The 26,313-nt window shown below is 40.5% G+C and overlaps 1 protein-coding gene across 1 annotated transcript in view; it reads right to left on the bottom strand.

The window, feature by feature from the left end:
* Positions 1-26,313, bottom strand: part of COG5 (component of oligomeric golgi complex 5) — a 367,281-nt gene that overhangs the window by 56,376 nt on the left and 284,592 nt on the right. Inside the window, exons 15-16 of the mRNA XM_075016386.1 lie at positions 3,572-3,682; positions 131-193 (exon numbers count right to left, since the gene is read on the bottom strand). Coding sequence (XP_074872487.1) covers positions 131-193; positions 3,572-3,682 — 174 coding nt within the window. The remainder of the gene's footprint in view (positions 1-130; positions 194-3,571; positions 3,683-26,313) is intronic.

The raw sequence follows: 26,313 nt of genomic DNA, 5'->3' as shown, positions 1-26,313 counted from the left end.
GACAAAAAAAAAGGGGGGAGGGGGGACAGAGCAAGACAAAACTCAAAAGTTAAATTATGGTGCCCACTATAAATATGGAAAATGCAACAAACTTTTTATCTAACTTAAGAGAATGTTGACATTCAATCACCTTTAAGGCTGTAGCAATAGTTTCCTCCGCAGCTGCTGGAAATGAACTCTGGCTGGAAACTACCTAAAATAAAATATGTAAATAACTGTAAAAAATTACCTAAAATATGTAAAATAACTTTTAATGTAGTCAAAGCTCAGTGAATGATTAAAGATCACAGAATAGTGCGTCAACTGAAAACATATTTGGCTATTCCCATTACAGAAACAAGAGTAGGACATATTTATAAATAATGAACAAATGTGTTACAGAGGGACAAGATATTAGAAGTTAGAAAGTTCAAAAATATGAAGTTTCAAAAATGCTTTTGTTCTTCTTATAATATGTAGCAGCAGTTTGCAGACCAAAAATTTCACCCAGTAAACCATTGTGACAAAACACTATTTGAATAAAAACATTCTGATTCAAGGGAGGGATTTTTTAAATTCAGTATCTTCTTTTCAAAGGCAATATGAAGGTCCAAGTACCAGCTTGTCACTGCAGAGTTATCCAATCACAACATTTTTAAACTATGAGATGTCTACCTCATTAAAAAAAAAAAAAAAAAGCACAATACATAATTTGGTCCAAAATGAAGCGTCTGCATTTGCCAATGGCCCAGAATAATGGTGGTCTACATGGTATGGCAAATGCTGACATAGGAATACACCTAAACTCATTCTCTCTCATTTGGTATCTTGAGCTTTCTATGCAGTGGAACTGCACTGAGTTCCCTCCTAAGCCAAAAGTAAAATTCTCTTCAGTTCAAGAACATCAGGATAGACCTTTAATGTTTTCTTATGCCATATATTCATTTTGAAATCTCTAATTTTCTAGATTTGTAGCTTGAAGTAAGAGATACTCAAATTGATAAAAGGTAATTGGTCTATTCTCCTACTTATGTGCATGTGGTTTATGGAGAACTATGCAGAACTATGTAAATAATGGCAGGAATTTCTTGTAAGCTAAAATCCTACACTTCAAATAATTGCTCAAATCCCAGCTACAGTTGCAATAGGAATACATATCAAGGATGAAACTTGGAAACATCCTACCAGTTTCCTTACAGTTATTGATATGTTATATTTACCTCACTTAAAAAGCATATTAACCATTAAATACACAGTTAAAAATGAATCAGATTACCTGTCTCTCCAACACAAAAGTACACAAGATTCATTACATCAGAGTTAATTTTCCATCTGTAAAATCCACGCAGGATTTATATGCTTTCTGAATCTTTTTTTTTTTTTCAAGTCAGCACCCACAGTCAGGCACCAAGATTTAACCATGATGAGCAGATACAATAATAAATGCTGTTTGTTCTTGTTTATACTGACTGTGTAAACATAGTCAGCACTGGGTCAGTAACCTTATTGAATATGTCCACACTGCAATCATCAGAGGGGTAGCCAAGTTAGTCTGTTATCTTCAAAAACAACAGGAAGTCCTGTGGTACATTACAGACTAGCAGATATTTTGGAGGATAAGCTTTCATGGGCAAAGACCCTCTTCATCAGATGCATGAGTGGGGGTTCCAGAGGAGGGTCTAAATTTATAGGCCCATGAAAAGGAGGGAGTCCCAGTCAAGAGGGGGCCAGAGTTGACAAGGTCAGTTCAGTCGTGGAGGAGGTGGCCTATTATCAGCAGCTATTGTGGAGTTGGGAACATCAAGAAAGGAGAAACCAGGTCAGTTCAATCAGGGAGGATGTGGCCCATTATCAATAGCTAATGTGGAGGTGTGAACATCAAGAAAGAAGAAGCTGCTTTTGTAATTGGCCAACCACTCCCAGTCTCTGTTCAATCCTCGGTTGATGGTGTCAAATTTGCAAATGAATTGCAGCTCTGAAGTTTAACTGGAGTCTGTTTTTGAAGGTTTCTTTTCTGTTGAAGGATGGTTACTGTTAAATCTGTTACTGAGTGTCCAGGGAGACTGCATTGTTCTTCTACAGGTTTTTGTACGTTACCATTCTCGATATCTGATTTGTGTCTGTTTATTCTTTTACACAGAAACTGTCTAGTTTGGCCAATGTATATTGCAGTGGGGCATGGATGGCATATGTTGGCATATGTTATATTAGTAGATATGCAGGTGAATGAGCCCCTGATGATGTGGTTGATGTCATTAGATCCCGTGATGTCGTCGCTGGTGTAGATATGTGAGCTGAGTTGGCACCGAGGTTTGTTGCAGGGATTGGTTCCTGAGTTGGAGTTACTATGGTGTGGTGTACAGTTTATGGTGAGAATTTGTTTCAGGTTGGCAGGCTGTCTGTAGGCAAGGACTGCTCTGACTCCAAAGGCCTATGAGAGTGAAAGATCATTGTCCAGGATGGGTTGTAGATCACTGATGATGTGCTGGACAGGTTTCAGCTGGGGCTGTACGTTATGGCCAGAGGTGTTCTGTTGTTTTCCTTGTTGGGCCTTACATGCCTCCAGCTTCCATGCAGGGCACACAAGAGGACCCATTGTACACAGCCAAGCACTAAGGTACAACCCCATTTGCTCCAATCCCTCAGAGACAAACATCTACAGGACCTTTACCAAGCTTTCCTGAAACTACAATACCCACCTACGGAAGTGAAGAAAAAGACTGACAGAGCCAGACATGTAGCCAGAAGCCACCTGCTAACAAGACACTGTTCTATAGTGCAATTCAAATAATCTTTAAAATGTATCTCTATGGATACGTCTACACGTGAAGCCTACATCGAAGTAGCCTATTTCAATGTGGTGACATCGAAATAGGCTAGTTCGATGAATAACGTCTACGCGTCCTCCAGGGCTGGCAACGTCGATGTTCAACATCGACGTTGCGCAGCACCACATCGAAATAGGCGCAGCGAGGGAACGTCTACACGCCACAGTAGCACACATCGAAATAAGGGTGCCAGGCACAGCTGCAGACAGGGTCACAGGGCGGACTCAACAGCCAGCCGCTCCCTTAAAGGGCCCCTCCCCGACACACTTGCACTAAACAGCACAAGATACACAGCGCCGACAACGAGTTGCAGACCCTGTGCATGCAGCATGAATCCCCCGCTGCAGCAGCAGCAGCCAGAAGCCCTGGGCTAAGGGCTGCTGCACATGGTGACCATAGAGCCCCGCACGGGCTGGAGAGACAGCGTCTCTCAACCCCCCAGCTGATGGCTGCCATGGAGGACCCCACAATTTCGACGTTGCGGGACGCGGACGTTGAACGTCGAAGTAGGGTGCTATTCCGATCCCCTCATGAGGTTAGTGACTTCGACGTCTCGCCGCCTAACGTTGAAGTTAACTTCGAAATAGTGCCCGACGCGTGTAGCCGCGACGGGTGCTATTTTGAAGTTAGTGCCACTACTTCGAAGTAGCGTGCACGTGTAGACACAGCTTATGAGTCCTAGTCAATGCCATGCTGGCTAGGCCCAAGAAAAACATAAATGTAGTCTAATTCATGGCAAGAACTTAAGTGTCATTGAAGCCTACCTTCAGCACTGATTGGTGTAGCCTGTACAGTGAATTCACTACAGCCACATTCCTTCTCTGTCCTTCTGTAAGAGGTCCAATCACCTGGCTGGCATCTCCTTGGGTGGACAGCTACAATATTAAATAAACAAGTGAGTGATTTTAAAAATAGTATTAATCAGAATGTCAAGTACTTTCCCGTGAAATGAAGTGAGACCTAAAAATTAAATTAATTAAGTTTAGTGTGGTCTCTACAATTTCCAGGAGATAGTACTTTGCATTTAATCCAGCACGTATTACAGGCACATTCTCTTTCACATACACAGGCCTGCAGAAGACATACAAGCAGGGAGCAAGGGCTATCTCCTCTTTCTGCTCCTCCATTAGGAGCTGTCAAACCAATCCACTGGGAGACATAGGGTCTCATGCAGCTTGCCCAGCTATATAATCTGAGACAGCAATTACAGTGACTTGCCAAAGGGCACACTGTAAGTGGTAAAATAGCAAATAGAATGCTAGTGCCCGGTCTCCCAATTCTCTGCTCTAATCAGTCACTAGCCACACTTCTGCCTTCAAACTCAGATTTTTCTTCTAAAATACACATTCAGAATTACACACGCAAGTAGTTCAAATAACTATAAATGTGACGATTTACAAAAGGACAAAACTTCTCCTATTCTTTTATCATGTGCTACGTTTAGCACTAAAAGGAGTCCTCGTGTAAACCACCATAGAGCAAAATCAAAATCTGGTCCAAAATTGAGACCACTGCCCCATCACATTTAAATTGAATGAGGGATGATTTCTTTGTCATACAAATCATGCATGAAATCACATAGTATAAGACTCTGACAAAGGACCATTTTAGTTTGGTGTCATAAGGACACCACACAGAATGTTTGCTGTTTAAAATAAAGTCATATTTGGAAACATAACTAGAATTTTTGCTTATACACGCAGTAAGGTTCAGAAACATAACATTCTGTTAAAAGAACTATTCTAGTTTATGTTGATTGAGTGAATCTTAAAAAAAGATTGTCAAGCAATTACATCAGGAATACCATTAATACAAAACTTCACAGAGCTATGATTCTGTTATTACCTACACTGTTCCAAGGCACAAGTTTATAATCCATTAAAGTCCCTTAATACTTAAGATCCTCCAGATAGAAGGCACAAAAACCCCAGAACAAACAGTAAGTGACCTTTGCTGAAATCTATTCAAACAATCTATTCATCGCTGCCAGGAGATTAGACAGTCAAAAATATATACGAGTAACATTAAAGAAAATTAAAAGAACAAGCAGCATAGCCATAACAAGAGAACATTTCTTAAAATATATAAAACAATGAATCTTCACTAACAACAGACTATTGTTTTAGCTCATAGCTCTTTACAGATCTGAGCACTGAACATTAAATGCAAAATAGCAAACAGCTGGTGTAATGGGTTGACTTGAACCGTTAAGGTCTGGGGTCAGGCAACCCCAGTTAAGAAATAAGCCCCCTTGAACAGGAGTTAGCTCTTTCCCTCTCACAGTATAGCAGAAGCTGCAGAAAGAGAGGAATTCTCACAGAGAAAGAGAGTCAATGGATGATGGGAGTAAGAAGCCTTGAGTGTTTACGAAAATGGATTCAGCCAGGGAAGATCGCGGCAGGAAGTCTCAATGGGGATTTGAGAACTTTTATTTTGAATATTTTGTAATACTAATAAATCTTGCCCAAGGGTTCTAAATTGCTGAACAGAAGAGTTTGTGTGTGGAGGAATTGTTTTGTGAAGGGAGAGAAGGAAGCAGACCATAACAGGCAGGTGACCTATGGGATGACACATTGTATGACTAAATTAGCCACTTTTTAACTAACATTGCACACATGAGCAATGGGCAACATAGGCTAAGACCTCCCAAACACCCATATGTGGACACACGCACACTCCATTCCTAGATCCTTCCTGTCTGCTAGATCCCGTTCTTCCATGTCAGAGAAGCAGCTGGGGCAGGTAGGCTAGGGGTGCTGAGGCTGGGGCCATGCCACATGGCCTACCCATCCACCTGGCACTGGGAGCACACCACCTGCTCACTGCTGGGCATTCAGGGTACTCTTGCCACACCTGCCACTTTGGGTCTGGGGGGACTCCCACTGCACTGCCTATCCATCCCCGAGGGGTGCTGGGACCTGTTGAACGCTGGATTTGGGGATGTTCCAGGGCTGGAGGAGCATGTAGGGGTGCGTGCTCTGGTGGAGTGAGGGGAACAAAAGGAGACAAGCCAGAAGCTAGACTCCCCGCAATGGTTCACTAATCTGCCATCCATGATTCTACAGATAGTAAATTCTGGCAACTTTGCATTCACATGGAAGTATATACTGATACACCATTACAAACAAGTCTGTCTGGAGTCCCTATCCACCATATTTCTTGAAACAAAATCAGTCCAATCCAAGTTCTCCAGAATTAGAGTCCATCTCAGATGAGGTTTCTGACATCTTTTTGGAGAAAAAAAATTTACGTTCTCTGAATGATTCAGAAATAGTTTGGCCTTCAAAAACTATCCACAGACCAGCAGAGGTAAACTTGGTGCCACAAATGTCCACATTTCTTTTCCTTCCTGATGAGAGCAACCATGTAACCTGGGTACCCTTTCTTTCGCTCTCACTCCGAAGTTTTTTCACAGATTAACAACAAAACAGACTTGTGTTGAAGTCAAGGTGATAATTCAGTATTTTGAGGTCACAGTTTAGACTTTTCCAGCCATTTACTGCTCACCCATCATAATCAAAGGCAGGAAATGCAGCTAATCTGGGAAGAATGACAAGCCTTTTTAGTCAGTTATTATTAGACTTGCCCCAGTGCAGCTGTGCTTGCCGGAGGATCAGCTGAGTCTTTTTAAGTAACTTTAAAATTTGACATGCACAGGCAGAGAAAATTCTCTCTAGTTGGTGCAGTTTGGCTTTTACACATTTCAAAACCACACCACTTATATAGGGCTTATCAGTACTGTTTTACGTTATTAAGTAGCATTGCAAGCACTGTTCTAGTGTATTAGGTTCACTGAGGCTGCCTGTGGAGAGACATGCCACGAGATAACCAAGATCTATTGGCTACAAGCCTAAGCATTTATAGCTTGGCAGGAGCTGTCAGTTGCTGTCTCTTGTCTATCTTTGCTGCCACGTTGGTGATTTCTGAGGCAGAAAGGCTCTGAGAGTTGGTCTGTGTCTACCAGTGTTTCTACATAGTCCATTTGTTGCACGATAAGTTGAGATTTTGAGTCGTTTATCAACACTCCAACATGACTGTGGTTACAAAGACTGATGTACTGAAATCCCTCAGGGATGACATCCTTGATCAGCTGTTCTATCAAGAGAAACACATGCACTACCATGCTATGCAGGAAAGACATTATTCCCAAACATTTAATGAAAGCATGTGGAACAGATGACAGCCCAAACAGCAAGACATGACATTCGTAGTGCTCTTTGTCTTCAACAAATCTTAGATATACATAAGAATATTTTCCAGGTAAGATTCTGCAAAGTCCAAAGTGTTTTACATGTTGCCTTCTTCTAGGACAGACTCCAACAGGACACCCCTATGAAATTCACCTTCATCAAATGCTGACTCAATTCCCAAAGATCGAGGCTGCGCTAAAGCCTTCCCATCTTTTTGGCTACCTGAAAATATATTGTGTTGAAGTAGGTTTTGGAACTCTGACAAAAGTTGCCAAAAGCAAAGCAAACATCAAAAACTCAAAAGCTCCTAAGGTCATAGCTAAAATATCTGGCATAGTCATATGAGATGTAATTGGAGGATAAGGTTGGAAAGGGAACCAAAAGGACACATGAGAAGCAGTGCTGAGATACAAAATAATGGGCAATAACCAACATGAAGAGCACTTTTGCCATCATGGTCAAGAAGGAATTTGCTAGAACGTATAGAAAGCAGCACTGATGCTTGTAGTTTGTGAGGTAGTATGTCTGTATGTACTACTCTAGTTAAGGAATGTTAAAACTGGTGAAATGATTTTAGCTGCACCAGCTGAAATACACAGGATCTCAAAATGGTCTGAACTGGTTTTAACAAAGTCTGAGCATCACTTGCAAAAATTAGTATACTGGTCAGAATGTTCCTAGCTTAAAAAGTGAAACTCTTGTCATATGACCCAAATCTGTTCTTAACAGCATAATAGTTTGGGGGAAAGAAGAGCTTGTGCTCCTACAACTGGGGCAAAAGGCTTCTTGAAAGAAGCAATTAAACTTTACTAGAAGAAATAAAAGGCAAACAAAATGCGAATGCATGCGAGATTGAAACTGACTAGAGAGAGCCCAGAAACTGCACTAGCCAATGCACATCCACAAAAAATACTAAGAGAGAAAGCTAGCCTGGAAGTGAAAAGTTTTATCTCAGATCTTACTTAGCAGAACTTAAGGCCTGATAACTCTGTATTGGGTAAATCTGCCATTCATTAAAGAAGCCAGAGAAAGGCATTCTGTACTTAGAGACATCTGTGGGGATCTGCCAAATCTGGTGTGGAGCCCAGGCCTGCATCCAGACAGGGAAAGCACATGCCCAGTACCTGGTTCCAGGCTGGTGACAAGAACCAACCCACACCAAACATAAGCAACAGAGAGGAAACCGTGCTAGTCTATACACTATCAAAACAAAAAGCAGTCAAGTAGCACTTTAAAGACTAGCAAAATAGTTTATTAGGTGAGCTTTCGTGGGACAGACCCACTTCTTCAGATCATCACTCCTTCAGTCTGTTCTGGTCTGGCTATGGTCTGAAGAAGTGGGTCTGTCCCACGAAAGCTCACCTAATAAACTATTTTGCAAGTCTTTAAACTGCTACTTACTGCTTTTTGTTTCAAACATAAGCAGAATTTCTAGCACTACATCACAGCTACCAGCCTTACCTTATTTCTGAGACTGCTTTTGGACAGAAGATAAGTATGACCCCATAATCCTTCAGTATTAAAAGACTATCTGGAGTAACATCTAAGACTTTCCTTCTTAGTATCCAGCCAAAAATTCTTTAATTACAAAATTACACAAAGTTGTAACCTCAAAGACCCTGTAACCTGTGCAAGAAAAGACAGAATAAGTGATAAGTAGTTTTTTACATGTTAATGTTGTACTTGAATAATGTAGTAAGAAACTTTTGCCTAATTTGAGCTTTGCTTTCTGTAACTGATAATGAATTAAAAGTTGCAAATTTAATTAAATGTGACTGTGCATTTTGGTAGGTTCTGTCATGCAATGCAAATTTATAGAATTGCACTAAGTGGGGATATGTCCTTTTTTAATTCTTAGTTTGTTTTAACAGTTAGCAACAAAAATAGAATTTTGTTTACTACTTGTCTGGCACTGTACTAAATGCTAATTAATTTATACTTCTTCCCCATAGGAAAAGTCAGTCTTCTGATAAAGCTTTTCAAAAATTTAGTACTTTAATAGCCCCTACCATGTCTGATGATGGGTCAAGAAGAGGAACTAGCTTGCATTCTGTCTTGCTACCACTGTCCTCAAGGGTCGGAGAATCTTCTAAGCAAAGAAATTCAGTCAGTCAATCTCAGGCTAAAGAGCTAAGACTTTGAAGCAACTATTGCCCACACATGGTATTTTTACATAAAAGGTAGTTACCTGTTTCTGTAACTTGTATTCTTTGAGATTTGTTGCTCATGTCCATTCCACATTAGTTGTGCACACTCACCACATGCACTGTGCTGGAAGTTTTTCCCTTAGCAGTATCTGTAAAAGAATGACTCTGGTGCCCTATGGAGTGGCACCCTCCTGGCACAACAAGGGTACTGCACACTCCCACAACTCTAAATTCTTTCTTGCCAGAAACTCCGACACTGGGGAAAGAGGGCAGGTGTTGGAATGGATATGAGCAACACATCTTGAAGAACACCAGTTATGGAAACAAGTAGTTATTTTTTCTTCTTTGAGTGATTGTTCATGTCTATTTCACGTTAAGTGACTCAAGGCAGTATCCTCAGAGATGGGTAGGAGTTCACAGCTGTAGCTTAGCTTTGCTGAAACCATCATCATCTCTGGCCTGCTGAATGAATACATAATGAGACATGAATGTATGAACAGAGGACCATGTCACTGCTTTACAGACGTCCTGAATCTTGACGGTTGTCAAGGCCCTCTGGACATTAAGCGCATGCAGACATCTCTCCTCAGCAGTCTTGAGCAGCTTTGGACATAATGGCTGTGTCTACACGTGCCCCAAACTTCGAAATGGCCATGCAAATGGCCATTTCGAAGTTTACTAATGAAGCGCTGAAATGCATATTCAGCGCTTCATTAGCATGCGGGCGGCAGCGGCGCTTCGAAATTGACGAGCCTTGCCGCCGCGCGGCGCGTCCAGACTGGGCTCCTTTTCGAAAGGACGCCACCTTCTTCGAAGTCCCCTTATTCCCATGAGCTCATGGGAATAAGGGGACTTCGAAGTAGGCGGGGCCCTTTCGAAAAGGAGCCCCGTCTGGACGCGCCGCGCAGCGGCAAGGCTCGTCAATTTCGAAGCGCCGCTGCCGCCCGCATGCTAATGAAGCGCTGAATATGCATTTCAGCGCTTCATTAGTAAACTTCGAAATGGCCATTTGCATGGCCATTTCGAAGTTTGGGGCACGTGTAGACACAGCCAATATGTCCTGGTTCATATGGAAGGAAGATACCATTCTGTGGGAAGCCCAAGTGGGATGGTAGCTGGACCTTGTCCTTATAAAATACTGTGTACAGAGGTTCCAATGTTAAGATTGTAATCGCCAGGACATGTCCTGCTGATGTCACTGTCTGGAAAAAGTAGGATAGAGAGCAGGAGCCGAGCAACCTGAACAGCAGGCTAGTGAGCCTGGAAAGGACCAGGTTAAGGTCCCACTGAGGGACTGAGGTTCATACCTGCAGATAAAGCCTCGAGACCTCTCAGGAAACTGATTGTCATGTTATGACAAAGACTGTTTGGCCCTAGATTAGCTGGTGGAGCACTGAGATGGCTACAAGGTACACTCTGACCTGCAGTAAATAGTCCCAGATTGACTGCACTGATGAACAAGAGGGGGAAGTGCCACAATCTGATGGCCAGTAGGAGGACCTCTTCCACTTAGCCAGGTACGTTAGCCTCATGGATAGCTTTCTGCTTCCCAGGAGAACCTGCTGAACCTGCTCCAAGCAGATGCACTCACCCAGGATCAATCACAGAGCATCCACACTGAGAGATGAAGAATCATGATGTTTGAGTGCGGGAGCTAACCATTATCCTGAGATAAGTGCAGAGAGTTGGGAAGGGGCCACCACCACATTCATGAGTGTGCTGAATCAGTGCTGGCAAGGCCACATTGGGGCAATGGTGATAATGTGGACTCTGCCCCTCTTGATCTTTTCTAGGATCCTGCTGCTAAGAGGGATCAGAGGGAATATTCGCATCAGACTCCCTGACCAGGACAGAAGAAAAGCATCAGCAAGAAACCCTTGTAGGGTGGTGACACATCCACTTGTGGAGTTCCCCGCCTCTTGAAGATCATCTAGGCCATGTCCAGTGGAGTGACCACTTATGATCAGAGGAATAGTCACTGTTCGGGTGCTCTTCCTGGGTATTCCTGATACTAGACGCAACAGGATTCCAGAAGGATAATATGGCCGATGCAGAAGTCCCAGTTATGAAGTACCTCTTTGTGAGCACCAACAAACATGCCTGATATAGAACATCGAGGCCATGCTGTCTGTGAAGATCCTCACCCCTTTGCCAATCAAGAGAGGCAGGACAACTCCTCAGGTCAAATGGGCTGCTCGGAGTTCTTTGACGTTTATGTGTAACATCCTCTCTTCTGGGGTTTGGAAATCTCTGAGGTGTACCTCTCCCATCCAGCCGAAGTCCAAAGAATCCCACGCCAACACGACTGAGGGAATGGAGTTATCAAACAACACTGTCATGACTGAATGCCTGTAAAGGGTTAAACCCAGAGAGAGAATGATCTGTGGTGACAAGCAGCCAAGTGAGCCAACGGCAAGAGAGAGCTTTTGAATTGAAGCGGTTACCTGCTGAGGGGGTCATTCTCTTGTGCAGCCAGAGGGGAAAGTCAGGGCTTAATTAATCCAGTAAACGTTCAGGCCACAACACGATATGGGCATACAAATATGTAAGTAGAAAGGAAATGTTTAGTCAGACGTGCTCAGGTTATTTTTTATTCTGAGTTTGGTGCAGGACTTCTCAGGCTGCCTGACGTACCACCCCACTCGCCCCCTACCCCTGGTCACTGTAACTTCTAAACAGAATCCTAGGGGAGTGATTCCCTGTGCTTCAACCTACATTCTTTTTAAGTTGCTCTAACACCAAGAGCTGCCACATGCCTTAGCACTTTCTTTGTAAATTATCTTTTGTTTTGTTAATAAATCAACTTTTTTTTTTGTTAAAAGCAATGATTTGATGCCTGTGTCCTAAAGAAGGGCCCATGTATATGCCTGTCTAATACTGACCAGTCAGCTATCAATTGCAGTTTAATTTCTTCCTCTTCGTTTTCAAGCTCTCCCCTAAGGGAGGGTTAAGAGCTTAGAGTTACTCCACAGGGGTTTTTCCTCACTTCTGTTGGTGGAAGCTGCCCCCAAGAGTCAGGGAACCTGTGACTTTAGGAAACTTTTAAGCAGAACCTATCAAGGCAAGGTCTTTCCTAAGGTCTCTTGCAGGCCCCCACTTTCTAAACTCACACTTTCAGAGGGAGGATCAGCCTTGACAAACATGAACAAAGCTAGCACAAGGCAGCAGACTGTGCCAGCACTGTCACTAGTGACAACATGGAACTGAAGGTGGAAGGAGCAGGTGGCACCCCTTATACACTGCCACGTAAGAGGGTGCTAGAGCCGCTCCTCTACAGCTACTGCTAAGGGAAAAACGTCCAGCACTGGTGCATTTGGTGAGTGCACCTACCTAACATGGAATGGATATGAACTATCACTCAAAGAAGAATTCCATTTACTTCCTTTCTCTATCATAGACTACCTCTGAAAAATCATCTCTTTTAAAGGCCTAACTAGAAGCATCATAATCTAAGCAGAGGGTTCAGGAGAGTGTAATCAAACAAAGAATGAATCAGCGCCTCCTGTGGAGCATCTCATTTAGTTCTATGATCAAGACCATAATATGTTATGAAACCATGACTTGAACTCCAACTCTTCATCTGATATTTTTCAAGAATAGGCACAGAGCTGACAGTTATGCCTTTACAGAATGCACTTAATCCACTTTGTAGATGAACTTCTGCTTTATTATAACTAGATTTTATAAAAACACACAATCCACTTAGAGAGCTTCCTTGAATTTCTCCCCATAAACTATAAATAATTGGGAAGATTTACAATTAGGTTTACTACTTGCAAAAGATGCCCTTTATCATCTGACCTGGGTAATTCCACCCCACCTGGCAGGAAATAAGCTCTAATTGGCATCGATTTCACCTATTTATGAAAAATATCTGCTGCTAATGAAAGCAAACATTTTACGTGAGGTTTTAAAAATCGCATTAACTTTGTGGAATGAAGTATAAATAGCGAGTTACAGGTTTGTATGTCCTGTTCTCTTTCTCACAGCTGATCTTCTAACCGCAGAAAGAGCCAACAGCAAAAAGAGTAGGTACTCCCCTAGTGTTCTAAAAAGTAAGCGTTAAGTTCAAGTGCCCAGGGCTTATGAGGTTCCAGAGGTGAGAATCATTTTGAAACAACTAAAATGTTTTTAAAACATCTCAGAATGAAAGAGTGAGAAGAGATCTAACAACTTCAAACCCATAATCATAGTACAATGACAAAGATAACCCGGAATATTTCAGACACCACCAATATTCTAAGATATGGAGAAACTGTTGGCCACATGTGCTACGTTCACAAATGAGTGAACTGTAAGCACACCCCAATCGGGGTTGGCTATAGTTATTAGAATAAGGTTCCGATGAAACCATGTTAGCACGTGACTGGTTTTGTTCTTATTGGAACTCATCAGACCTGCATAAACTGCTGTCTATAGAGTGATTTGAAAACCGGTCACATGCTAACTTGTAAGAGGGACATTAAATTTCCATTAAAATACACGTAAAAGTCTCTGATTGGTTCCAAGTGCTTGGAGTGGCAGCAGGTGGCGCTGCTTTTGAAAGGTAAGTGAACCTTGGGTTGCAGGGCAGTGGGAGCATGGGAGGGTTAAAGGCTGGGGACATGAGTGGGAGGGAGGGTTAAAACATGGTGGTGGGTTGGGTCCGCGGAGGGGGTGGGGTTCAGGTTGCTCCTGGTTGGGTCTGTGGGGCTGGTGGTGGAGTTTAAGTTGCCGCGGTTCGGGTGTGTGGGGCCAGTGAGGGGGTTAAACTGCATCTGTTTGAGAGTGTGGGGCCAGCGGGAGGGTGGGGGTTAAGTTGCGGTGGTTTGGGTGTCCAAATGATGACACACATTAAAGAGACCCTGTTTGGTATCCAACCTTCAAAATCAGCATCTTTAAGCTATCTGGAAAAAATGGGTACCCAAAACCCAAGGCAAATCAGTTCACCGGTCATAATTTATAATCTTGGCACTTGCATCAGTGTTTTGCGAATCTTGAGGTTTGCCTCATTGAGCAAAAATATATACAGGTATGGAGGACTTCACCAACAATTTGTGTTGCTCCTGATACTTTTGACTAAAAATATCTAATAAATTCTTCAGACCTGCTAAATTATCCCAACAGAATTCATCTTTCAGTGGTTGTACTATTCCCACAGCCTGTCCCTCCCTACATGCTACAACAAGGTGAGTAGGGGGCACACAGGAGGTGCTGCAGCACATTGGGCTTAAAATGGTTTCTATTATATACAGGGTTCACAGTGGGGTTCTATGGCTCTCAGCATCCACACTATTAAAACTATTCCCGTGCCCTGCCTTTGCTAGTTTCCTATGTGCTGGACTGTTTAGAACCCACCCACACAAAACAGAGAAGTACAGAGACCCCTCTACAAAGCTGCTCAATCCATCCCAGACAACAGTGAGCATTTAAACAGAGCCACCACAGTGGGGTGAATTCCACCTATACATGTAAAGCAGAGCCATTTATTTATTTATTTATCATCTGGCTTTTTAAATGACTACTAATTCAATCCATGCATTTCTTCAGTTTATAGTAGCCATTTCTAAACTGAACCAACAAATAAACTTTATTTACATTGTTAAACTCTAACTTGACATCTGGCGAGAGCTATTCCAAAATAACAAAAACTCCAAAGCCTCTGAAATAAAATGATACACATTGAATCAAATACACTTATTTAAATTCAGTGTGCATCACAGAGTTTAACTTAATATGAAACCACTCAAACCACATAATATAAAATGCTACAAGCACTGTAACTCTTGCTGTTTTACTACCAGTTAGAAAAAATACGTGCTAGCTTTAAAGTACAATTTTTAGTCCACTCTACTAGGAAGATAAAATGCAGCACATAGTACTCCAACATCTTTAATGCCTAAACCTTTTCTGTATTTTAGCCAAGAGCCTGAAAAAATACTCCACATTTGTAATGTGAATCACAATTCAGATAGCAAAGGAAAACGTGAAGGAAATATATGAATATTTATCCCCTAATCTCTGAAAATCATTGCAAATGCAAACAAAACCTTACAAGATGCGAGCAAAATTTACAAAAGCATCTGAAGTAATTTAGGAGCACAAAACCTTGGACTCCAAAGTCACTTATCGTGTAGCAATTTATGAAAATTGTACCCAGTATGAATAATAAACCTTTCCTAAAGGCTCTTTTTGCAATGCTCTTGCGATTTTTCTGTAGAAAAGCAAAGCAGTCAAAATTCAATCCAGACCTTTGATTAATTCCAATTTAGGCCCACTTTTTTAGGCTTTAGCTTTTACTGTTTTGCTAAGTTAATAATCTTTATGACAATCTTTAATGTCATATAGCTTGCCTGCTATGTGAACCTGCATTATTTAATCATTTTAATATGACAAATATAGAATTCTTATTTGTTTTACCATTTAAATGACATAGATGCATGTTTTTTCAATGACAGTCATGTCTTACAATTACTTTTAATAGCTCATATGAACTCTAAAAAATTGTATCCGAAACACAAGTCAGAGTGAAGGGAGAATCATGCCTCGTAGTACAACGGACTCGTTGCATAATCCTTGACTAGTTCAAGCCACCCCCCCCTGTATAATTTTTGTTGTTTTTGACTGTTTGCAAGAACATTACATTCCATTCTACATTCCAACAGTTCACTTATTAGACAGTGAGACAAGAGGACTCAATGGATTTGCCTAGAACTCTCAGACAAATCCCATTGTTGGAAGATGTCCTGGATATGATTCATCCTTAAACTGGAAAAGCACAATTCCATTCAATTCAATACCACACAATTCAAGACTTGGTTTAACTTTCATAAGACCACATAATAAAAGCAATAACCACAAATTTATCTTATGTCATTATATTAAGGGTCTTCTGTCAATATTTCCATTATACATAAAGTCTTTGATGGTCTCATATTTGCTTGGGCTGAAATGTGGCAGCAAAAGGGCCATTGTAAAACCAATAATTTTTTAACACAATGGATCTTCAGTTTTTGTGCAGAAAGATACATCTTACATTATTACTGCTTTGTGTAAATGTACTAATGCCTGAACTTATGAGTAAGTATGTATAACTTTAAACAGGTTATCAGCACAAAACAGATCCTATAATGCTCAACAATTCAGTAAAGTAAGAAGAAATAATGACCATTCTTCAGAAGTACCATTACATTCCAAAGGCACCTAGGATACAACAGCTCTTTTTATACAGAATCAAATCTACCTCCTTGCACCTGAAACAACAGATGTTTTCTAAATCCTTCCCCATACTCCAATATAATCAATGTTTTAATAGAACAAACTGTGCAAATACACTGAAATCTTACAGACTATGTTATGGGTACTTAAAAGTAATTACAATAATCCTGTTTCAAGCTACAGCTACATTCTAGTAAGTGAGGAAACCAACACACCACACATAAACATGTAAAAGATAAAAACATAACAAAACAACCAAAATACATCTAGTAGTTCAACATTTTAAAGGGACTTCTACCAAGAGTTTACAACTGGAAATAGGCACAAAGAAACAACTGGGTAATTAGGTTCCCATTGCATCATTAGCTTTCACAAATGCTTGTTAACGTAAAATTCCAGGTGTGAAAGCAGACACCGATTTAAAAAACACAGACCCAATGTGTATGCGAAAGCTGATATTCAAGCAGCCCCTGTAATTGTGTTTACATGTCAATATATGTGGGTGTAAAGTGCCTTTGCAGACCGTTTTCTTTAGACTTGCGGTTGAATGAAACTAGCATGGACTGACCTTCTGGGACAAGGCAGCCACTGAACAATCTGCCAACTAAGAAAGGATGCTCTATGCTGTCCTTCAAATAGCCTCCACGCATATGAGATGTTTGGTGACAAGCCAAGGCTGTGTTCTGAGATCCACAGCTGCAGCATCTCTAAAAGCCCATTGAAGGGGCTGAAAAGCTGTAGTAGCTTCTATACTAGCTGATGGGCTGAATGAGCAGCCGTAGAGTACAAATGATGGCACATATGTATGTGCACATGCACATACATCTAGAAAGATCAGTGAGCACCAGTTCTCCCATTATTACTGGTCCTCTGGTCTGCTCTGTACTTAAAAGTTTTGCTGTCAAGAGTGAGATGATCACAGCCCCCATATAGATGGAGTTATACCGGAGGAAAAAAATTCCCATTTGCTGGATATTGTTTTTAGTTTGTTCAGGGAATTGGTATAACTATATCAGAAGAAGTACTTTGCTAGCACGAGCCACCTCTCCACTAGGGCATCCTCAGCCATGCAGTTAGGGACCTGGACCATGGATTCTACATAAAATATAGACTTGATAGGTCACTTTTCATCCTTCATCGTCTGGATGCTAAAACCAAGACACTTGAGAGGCTCATCCTTGAAGCCCTTTTTGCTGATGACTGTGCACTTATGGCACACAAGGAATCTGATCTCCAACTCATCGTTAACCAGTTTGCTGATGCCACTCACCTCTTTGGTTTGACCATCAGCCTAAGAAAGACCGAGGTGCTCTTTCAACCTGCTCCAGGATCTGCTGCTCTCCCCACTTCAGTGAAGGAACAGAGTTAAAAACAGTAGAGGAGTTCAAGTACCTTGGCCGTGTGATAGCCAATGATGGCTCCCTTGACAAAGAAATCAAGGCCAGCTGGGCACTAGGATGTCTGAGACCACAAGTGTTCAATCAGCACAATATCTGACAGTCTACTAAACTGAAAGTGTACAAGGCTATAGTCCTGACCAGTCTCCTGTATGGCTGTGAACCTGGACCTTGCACAGAAAACATATAAAACTGCTGGGGCGCTTCCACACATGCAGCCTGAGGTCAATACTGCACATTCAATGGCAGGACAGAGTTATGAACCTGGAAGTCCTGGACAGAGCAGGAACCATGAGCATCGAAGCCATGATTCTGAAAGCCCAGCTTTGCTGGACAGGGCACGTCATATGAATGGAGGAGTCAAGAATCCTAAGCAACTCCTCTACGGTGAACTCTCCCAGGGCAAAAGGCATCAAGGTAGGTCTCGCAAGAGGTATGAAGACTGCGTGAAGGCCAACATTGCTCATGCTGATTTAAAACCAGATCAGCTCGAGCAGCATGCAAAAGACTAAACAGGCTGGTGTGCTCTCGTACAACACGCATATAACAACTTTGAACAGCAGCGACGTGTACGCCTCATTGATGCTCATGAGAGGAAGAAAGCAACAGCAGCAGCTGCACCAACAGAGCCAGGACAATTCCCTTGCCCCCACTGTGAACACCCAGGCCATTCAAAGCTTGGACTCCTCAGCCACATGCGAGTCCACAACTGATGAGCCTGTGCAAGCTCAAGACGTCATCATCAGACACGATGGACTACCTACTATACTGGTAAACCCTTCTAGTATGGTCAATACCTTAGACGCTTTTTGCATTTCTCAAAGAGGAAAGGTGAACTGTGCTTTCCCTAAAACATTTTTTAGCTTCACTAGTTTGTTAGGTATTATGGATGTTCCTACTCAAACTTTTTGACAGAAAAGGGGGAAGTAACAAAGGCACTTATGATGGGCACTTTCTGTCCCAAATCTTCCTAAATTGCAAAATCCTGACTGAATCTAGTGTTAAAGGTTCAAAAACGTTTTCATTTCTATGAATTTCCAAATACCTTTTTCTAAGAAGTTATACAATTGAATAGCCTGAAAACCAGCAACTTGCATCAGGTTGTTTTTTCTTTACATTTTCTTGTTAAATCACACTCTCATTTTACATTTTTACTCTCCTTAATAATCTCAGTGCCTGAGTCTCAATCTTCCATTGGGTCAGTCATAGTTATTTCAGAATTGTAGATTCTGTATGAATACTTCTTGCATTGTGGGCTGTATACAAAATAGTCCACTGAACACAGCTTATTTCCTCTTCATACCCTTGTTCCCACGTCATATACTTTTTCCTTCACAAATGACATTGTGAAATTCCATTTAAAGAGGGTGTTTCTCAGTTCAGAGTTTAAGCTGAAGTCACTGTTATTTTTCCATTTCATGTTGACTTTTTAGCATTTTCTTCTCTCAGTCTCGTCTATGAAATGACATTTACACAGTAAAAGCAGAGATCATTCTAGATTATGTTTATGAAACCAAAATAAAAATGAACAACAGAGGCCATTTTACTGGCTCTTGCCCTCCCTGGATATCACTGACGCCCTAATTACCAAAGAATAAGAACATTCTAATCTACATTATCCAAAGACATAAGCAACACTTTGTGACCACCGAGCATTTGATCCAAGATAAACTGAAAAACCACTCAAGACTGAGATGAAGCGTAAGTTGCTAACTATCACAAAAGTTTCTGAGGATAAATAGATATATATGCAAGAAGGTGGCTTTTACTTTGAGGCTCAGTAATTACTTCCTTCTTTCTTTTTTTCTTTTTTTTTTTGCACCATACCTTGAGACAACATAGGCTTTTTTTTTTTTTTTGCAGTAAATTTAAAAAAAGAAGAAGATATTCTCCAGAGATGTATAAAAATTTCCACAGCCTCCTCAAGCTCAAAGGAAGAAAATAGTTTGTTATTACCAATTCTGAATGCTGGCTAGTAGGTAAAAGACATTTAAGAATGAGGGATTAATGCAGCTTGGGAAACTGAAAGAAAAAAAAATCACTGTTAATGGTAACAAGGGTTTTATCAGTTGCAGAAATATTAAAGACCACATCAGTAGTTTGGGGCATTACGTAAGAGGAAAATAAAGCTTTTCACCTGTCTGTCAAGTTCAAATATAGCCCACATCAGCAGCCTCTGTGAGGTAAAATGATTGTCTCCATTTTGTTCCTAATGGACAGGTAGCCACTTACCAAAACCACCACGGTTTGTTTCTCTAACTGGAAATTTTACTGGCAGTAAGGAGACCACTGATAGAATGACTGTGAGGCAAGATGTACTTCACAAACCAAAAGCTGATTTCTCTAAAGATGTGCTGAAGCACCATCATAAGAAAAAACACTGAGTCATACTTTTCTGTGGGTAAATGAGGACTTCATTCAAGAAGAACCATAGTGGAGTCAATTTGAATTATATATTCTTGTTAATATTAAGTAACGTATCTGGTGTTGAGATACAACAGCGACTGGCAATCAAAGTACCTCTAATGATAGACAAATAGCTGGGGAATATTTCCATTTGGATATTAAACTCACTAAAAATAGAACATTACATTAAAGCAGGCATTAGGGTGAACTAACATCTAATGTTATGTCAGCTGCATTGGTGTACAAATGTACCTGATTAAGAAAGGATCAAACTTCTGCCAACAGAATAGATTTAATATTCAAGGTGACCATGTTATCAAAATACAAGCTTCTGAGTTGCCAAGTACTCACCAGCATCTCAGAGTGTATTACCCACGCTTTTTCCTTTCTTTTCCTCATTCCTATGCAATGGTGTTAGATAAGCTGGTTGAAAACAGTGGCTCAAAGTCACTTCTGGATGACAAGGGTTATAGAAGGAAAGTCACATGTAGAGAACAACCTACCAAATGTCCCCCATTTTCAGTAATGTTTCTTTTAGTCATGATACCATGTTTAACAGAAACTTGGCATCGCCTTCACATTTACCACTGAAAAATATCTACACCAGAAATAAAGAACTTGAGGTTAGACAAAGAATTTTATACTGAAGGACAGAATCCTGCAGCATTTACATTTCTGTATAAATAACTTGTTTCTGCCCCTGATTCTGGGCATTTGACAGACCTCCTATCCCATGTTGGGTACCGGCTATGACTGAAGCAGTCACAGGTATTAGTGCTTTACAGATTCTTACAGAGCTAAAAGACATCAGAGCACTAACATCAGAGAAACAACACAGAACAACTTAATGCACAGCCTTACCACAGATCAGACAGACACATTTTGCCAATCCTCTAAGTGAAAAGTGTAAGAGAAATTAGATCCTGCAGAAGTTGATAGCATAATTCTCCCTGCCTGCCAAGAAAATCAAGTGGGTGAGTTGATTTTTTACAACTCTGCCTCTGCAAATTATTCTGTTTGCTTGTTCATTGGTCAAAAGATACCAGGCCTATTTGTACCTGCCAGTTAAGTCTTGTGTGAGGGGGAAGAAGGCCATAGCCTCCACAGCATTGACAGCAAGACAGAAGGGGTAGCGGTGAGATTATGATTTAAATTAATAACAATGTCTAGCAGGATGGCTATGACTTTGTCAAAAAAAAAATCAGTAAGAGGTCTTGGGGTTCAAAAAGCATGAGACCCACATCTTCTTTAGGCAGCTGAGTTTTCATGCTCACAGTTCAATACATTTTCTCTATGTGCAATGAGTGGGTGTGTTAGTGTATTTTAATCCACCCACATGCAAAGCTGAACAGAAATAGCATCAAAGTAAAAGAACATACAGTACTTGCATTACCACTCACAAACTGTGAGCTAACTGAAATCATCACTCAGAATGAAGGAAGGAAAAAAAGAAAAGAAATCTATAAATACTCTAGGCAACAATCCTCCACTGGGACAGAGTAGACAAGATAACCCAACAGATTTTTTCAGTCTAATTTCTATAAAAATCTCTGGATTTTGGAATTTACTTTTCTGCATTACCTAATACGGATACTGACAATGGCATGAATTTAGACCAGGGTTTCCCAAATTTACAAAGTTTTGTCCTTTTTAGGGACAAAAGTTTCATGATCCTCCCTTCCCAAAACCTCAGCTCTAACCACAAACATAAGAAATATGTCTACCTGCAATCAGACCAAACTACCTAATTATGTCACCAATAAAGGAACAGGAATTACAAAGAATTTGCAACACCTTAAATACATTTAAAATTCAGTATGGTACATGAGCCAACTTGCTGGTAAAAACAGCACTCCAGAAAGTCAAAATGGGGAAATATATTTTTGCTTCACCCTCAATCAGCAGATAGTGACACTTCAATTTTTATTGCAACCAGCAAAGAGAAATCTGACTACAGAGACTTAAGGACAAAGTGGGATGAGAACTTTCAAGGCTTCCACTCCTAAAGCTGGGTTGTTTTCCTCCTCCTTCAGAAGTAGCAGATGGTTAAGTTCCTTACTAGGGAAAGTGATGGCATAGACATGTCACTGGAAGGCCCTGTGCTGCTACCAACTCTGGAGTATCTTATGAAGAAATTGCTGAGTCATCATTTTTTCCTTCTGTGAGTCTGCAAGAAGTAATTCCATAGGTGGTTCTGAAACTCCCTGTGATACAGCCTTACTAGTCCCTGATGGCTGCTAACCAGTGCCTCAGTTACGTGAAGTCTGAAACAACAGGAAAGGACTTCAAGTTTCTGCTTTATGCTCACAAAATTCAACTACCAGCTTTTCTGATGAACTTTCCTATGCTATTGTGCACAGACAGAAAACTCAATTTCTGGCTCTGGAGAGAAGAGTTCAGATCATTCAGGTTCCCAATGATGTCAGCCAGATTGTCTAAGTGTGCCACCCAACATGAATTATCGAAAGTATTTGCAAGTAAAGTTGGATCATCACTCTGGAAATCAGCACTTCTGCTGTTAATTCAGAGGCAAGTTAGTACTTTACCTTATGTAAGCCATTTCACAGGGAGCTGATGATGAAGGAAACCTATGTCAACTCACAACAATGCAGAAAATCAAGAATGCGGTGACATCCATGCCTTTAACTGCTTTACAAAGGAACAGACAGAGTGGTGGTGCCCAACCATATTACATAATAGGGTCACATAAATCAAAGCACAACTCTATTACGTGGGCCAAACAGATTCAACATGTTTGAATAAAGATTTACATTCACCTGACTTAGTTTATATTTTAAGTTCCCCTTGTTTCATATGTACATAAATAGGGGTTATTTCTGTGCACAATATTGTTTGTTCACAAACAAGTATAAACTAAAATGGTGTAAACTTGACAACAAAACTCTAATGAACTGGATGTTAGTATACCGGGTTGCTGAAGCAGGTTGCAGGATTTATAAAGGCTCTGGTAAGGTATGTACAGGCTGTGAGTTGGATACTCCTCTATGATAAAGAATAGAGAAGTTGGCATGGCTTCTTATAAAGAATAATAGTTAATAAAGGAAAATCAGTTGAGAATTTATTTAATCTTTCAAAAATTCTTTTGCAAAGCCCTTCAAAAAGAGCTATTAAAAATTAAGTAGTCATCAGATGTTGTGGATTAGAAATTGGCTATGAAACAGAAAACTAAGAGTAAAACTAAAAGTGCCAATTTTCAATATGATAAAAAAGGTAACGAAGGCTGGGCACTTAAAGGGTCTATGTTAGATTCATGCTCGATGCGGTTTCAATTGTTTATTAATTATTTGGAAAGGGCAACCAGTGCACAGGGAAAAGAAAAAAATCAGCAGACACTATTATTTTGGGTTAATCGGAAGTAAATACTGCTACGATTACTAATAAAAGAACAGTAGAGAATTTCACACAGACTTCCCAGCACAATGTGAAAAGGCAGCACCTGGCAAATGAAATGCAGTGTTGCCAAATGCATCAAAATTTGAATTAGCTATATGCATTGCTGGCTTCTAAACTAAAAGTACAAACTCAGAGCACCACTGAGAAATAGGGTAACCAGATGTCCCAGTCTTAGAGAAACCATCTCAATACTCAAAGCTTTACCTTCTGTAGCTGCCCATTACTCCCCATGTCCATCTCTATTTTTCATGTTTGCTCTTTGGTCACCCAAGTGAGAGAGCTGCTGAATTACACTCTGCTCAGTGAGCAACAGTCGTGTTAGAAAAGCAAACACAATATTAGAATGGATAGAAAAACATTACACTCTCACAGGAATATGATACTCAGTTCTGGCCACTTGCTCTCTCTCATCTATAACAACTTAATATTAAATCAGAATGCAATAAGCCATTCTGATCCATCTAAAACAATGTTTTTCCTGAATTTTTATTTGGAGAATTTTTACATTTTCAAGGGTTTGTTTCAGTTTGTAATGAAGCAATCTTTCAAAATCTTCTCTGTGATACAATTTCCATCCTCTGCACAGCTCTAGTTCTTACGCACCTTTGCCAAAGAGCAAATTTTCCACAAAACCATCAGAAACATACTTCACACACACTAGGTGCAGCACCTCAGATAACTCATAAAATTGAAATGCTAAGCAATCTCGTTTCTTGGATTTGGACATCTGTTGCTTTCAGACATTCTCAGCCATAACTTGAGCATGAAGTGAATCAGTGTTACTTGACAGAGGCACTGTTTGCCTTTTGATAGCTGCTTCAAGATCTGGAAGTTTTGATAATATTAATATTCAGTAGGCTAAGATAAAATTTTCCAAAGTTGTGTTGTATGCAATTTACATGTTGCACAGTTTGTAGAAATTCTGGATAATAGGCCCAGTGCACATAAGTGTTCTCACATGCTGCCAATCTGAGTAAATTAGATCTCTTGATTTTTCAAGGTTTCAAGCTTGTTCCCCAAAGCTCCTCGGATTTATCCTCCTACGATGAATGCTCAGTTGCCAAATACAGCAACCAAGCCGAATGCTTCACGTTCTCTCACCTAACACTTCAGAACACAGTGTGGTTTCAAACCAATTAATGCTACATATTAGCATACTTGTGCATTTTTTTGCTTTGGCAACATGCTACTTACCAGGGCACAAAATAATCCATTTTTCTCAATAATTTAACCACAACTGAGCTCCACTGGATGGCGTGAAATATTGTTATGTAAGGCTCATGGTGCCCATTTACATCCGACATGTTGGCATAGGTATTTTGTGTTGTACAGAATAAGTGATATTGTCAATATGGTTTGAGCTGTTTTGCAAGAGGTAAATCTGGGCATGCACGTGCACACGCACATACACACACACACTTGCTGTTTTATTTGCAGAGGTTATAGCAACCTATTTCTTGCATTCATATGCACCAACAGTCTAGCCGGATTTACGAAATTAGAGCATAGCAGCTTTCAAGGGAGATCCCATTATATCCCATTATCCCATTTTCTGTTGTCTAGCAATTAAAAGACTCACTGAAGTGTATTAATTATTTTCAAAATTTTAGATTTTCTGCATGACCTGCCATGGCCCTCTCCCCTATCTTACCTCTTCTCTGTCCTTGAGGTTACCCAGCTCATATTTTGAGGAAAAGCTCTGTTGTAAAACATGCAATTAAAACGGTCCCTTGGCAAGGAAAATATTTACTGATGCTTTTCAGTATTTCACAGCCCATTCATGCACAGGACATGCCTGAAAAGCAAACTGAACCCTAACAGCAGGGCTATTTTGATGTAAATTGAAATGTTACTTATCAGCAGGTATCCACTACCAAGCTGCTATCATTGAATGAACACTACAGTGTACAGAATTTCTCTGAAACATAATCTTGCCTTCAGAAATAGAACTGTTTAAGAAAACTCCTCCGTGGTACATGTAAAATAAACAAAACAGCCACTTTAATTCTGTATAAAACAATCTTCATATGGCAAGATGACTTTTTTTTTTTATGTTAAACTGATGTTTGTGACAAAAATGTGAAAATACTTACATCAGAACTTAAGGGAAAATTGTATATTATATTTTTAAAAATGGTTTCTCTTACAATTCCAGCCACTGTACTTGCAAACGTTGGCTTCTTGCTGCTTTACTGCTGTTCAATTTCACATTAGGTAGCAGTACATGTCAAATAATGTGTGATATGATAGTAAACATGTTTAAAACTGAGCACCATTTAAATGAGTGTTTTTGTAAAAATAGGCCAAATTTTGATCCAAAGAAGAGCCCCAAACTACTTTCATTTACTAGGCTCTTAAGACAAAAACAAACAAACAAACACAAAAAAAGAGGCATTATATAATAGACCATCAAGTGTCAGTAGTTATTACACTAAATTTAAATTACTTTAATTATACCACAAAACAACTAACATCCTGACATTCCAGTTTATAGTTAACTTGACAAATTTAGGCTAGACGTAAATCCCACCACAGTCAACGGGCAATGGGTCTGTATTAGGGAGATAAAATCCTGTTTAATTAGTTAACCTGATAAATGTTAAGTTTAATAGGTTAAATGATTAAATGTGGGAATGCAGGGGCAGGATTGCTGAGGGAGGGAAGAAGGGGACTGCAATCACAGTGCTTCCAGGCTGGGCCCACCATGGACAAGGCCTGCTCTGACTGTGCTGGAGCACCACAAAACTGTGATGGG

This window comes from Carettochelys insculpta, chromosome 1 (genome assembly GCF_033958435.1).
Source record: "Carettochelys insculpta isolate YL-2023 chromosome 1, ASM3395843v1, whole genome shotgun sequence".
Classification (NCBI taxonomy): Eukaryota; Metazoa; Chordata; order Testudines; family Carettochelyidae; genus Carettochelys; species Carettochelys insculpta.
The sequence above is the reverse complement of the archived record's forward strand: the minus strand, read 5'-3'. Positions and strand labels throughout refer to the sequence as shown.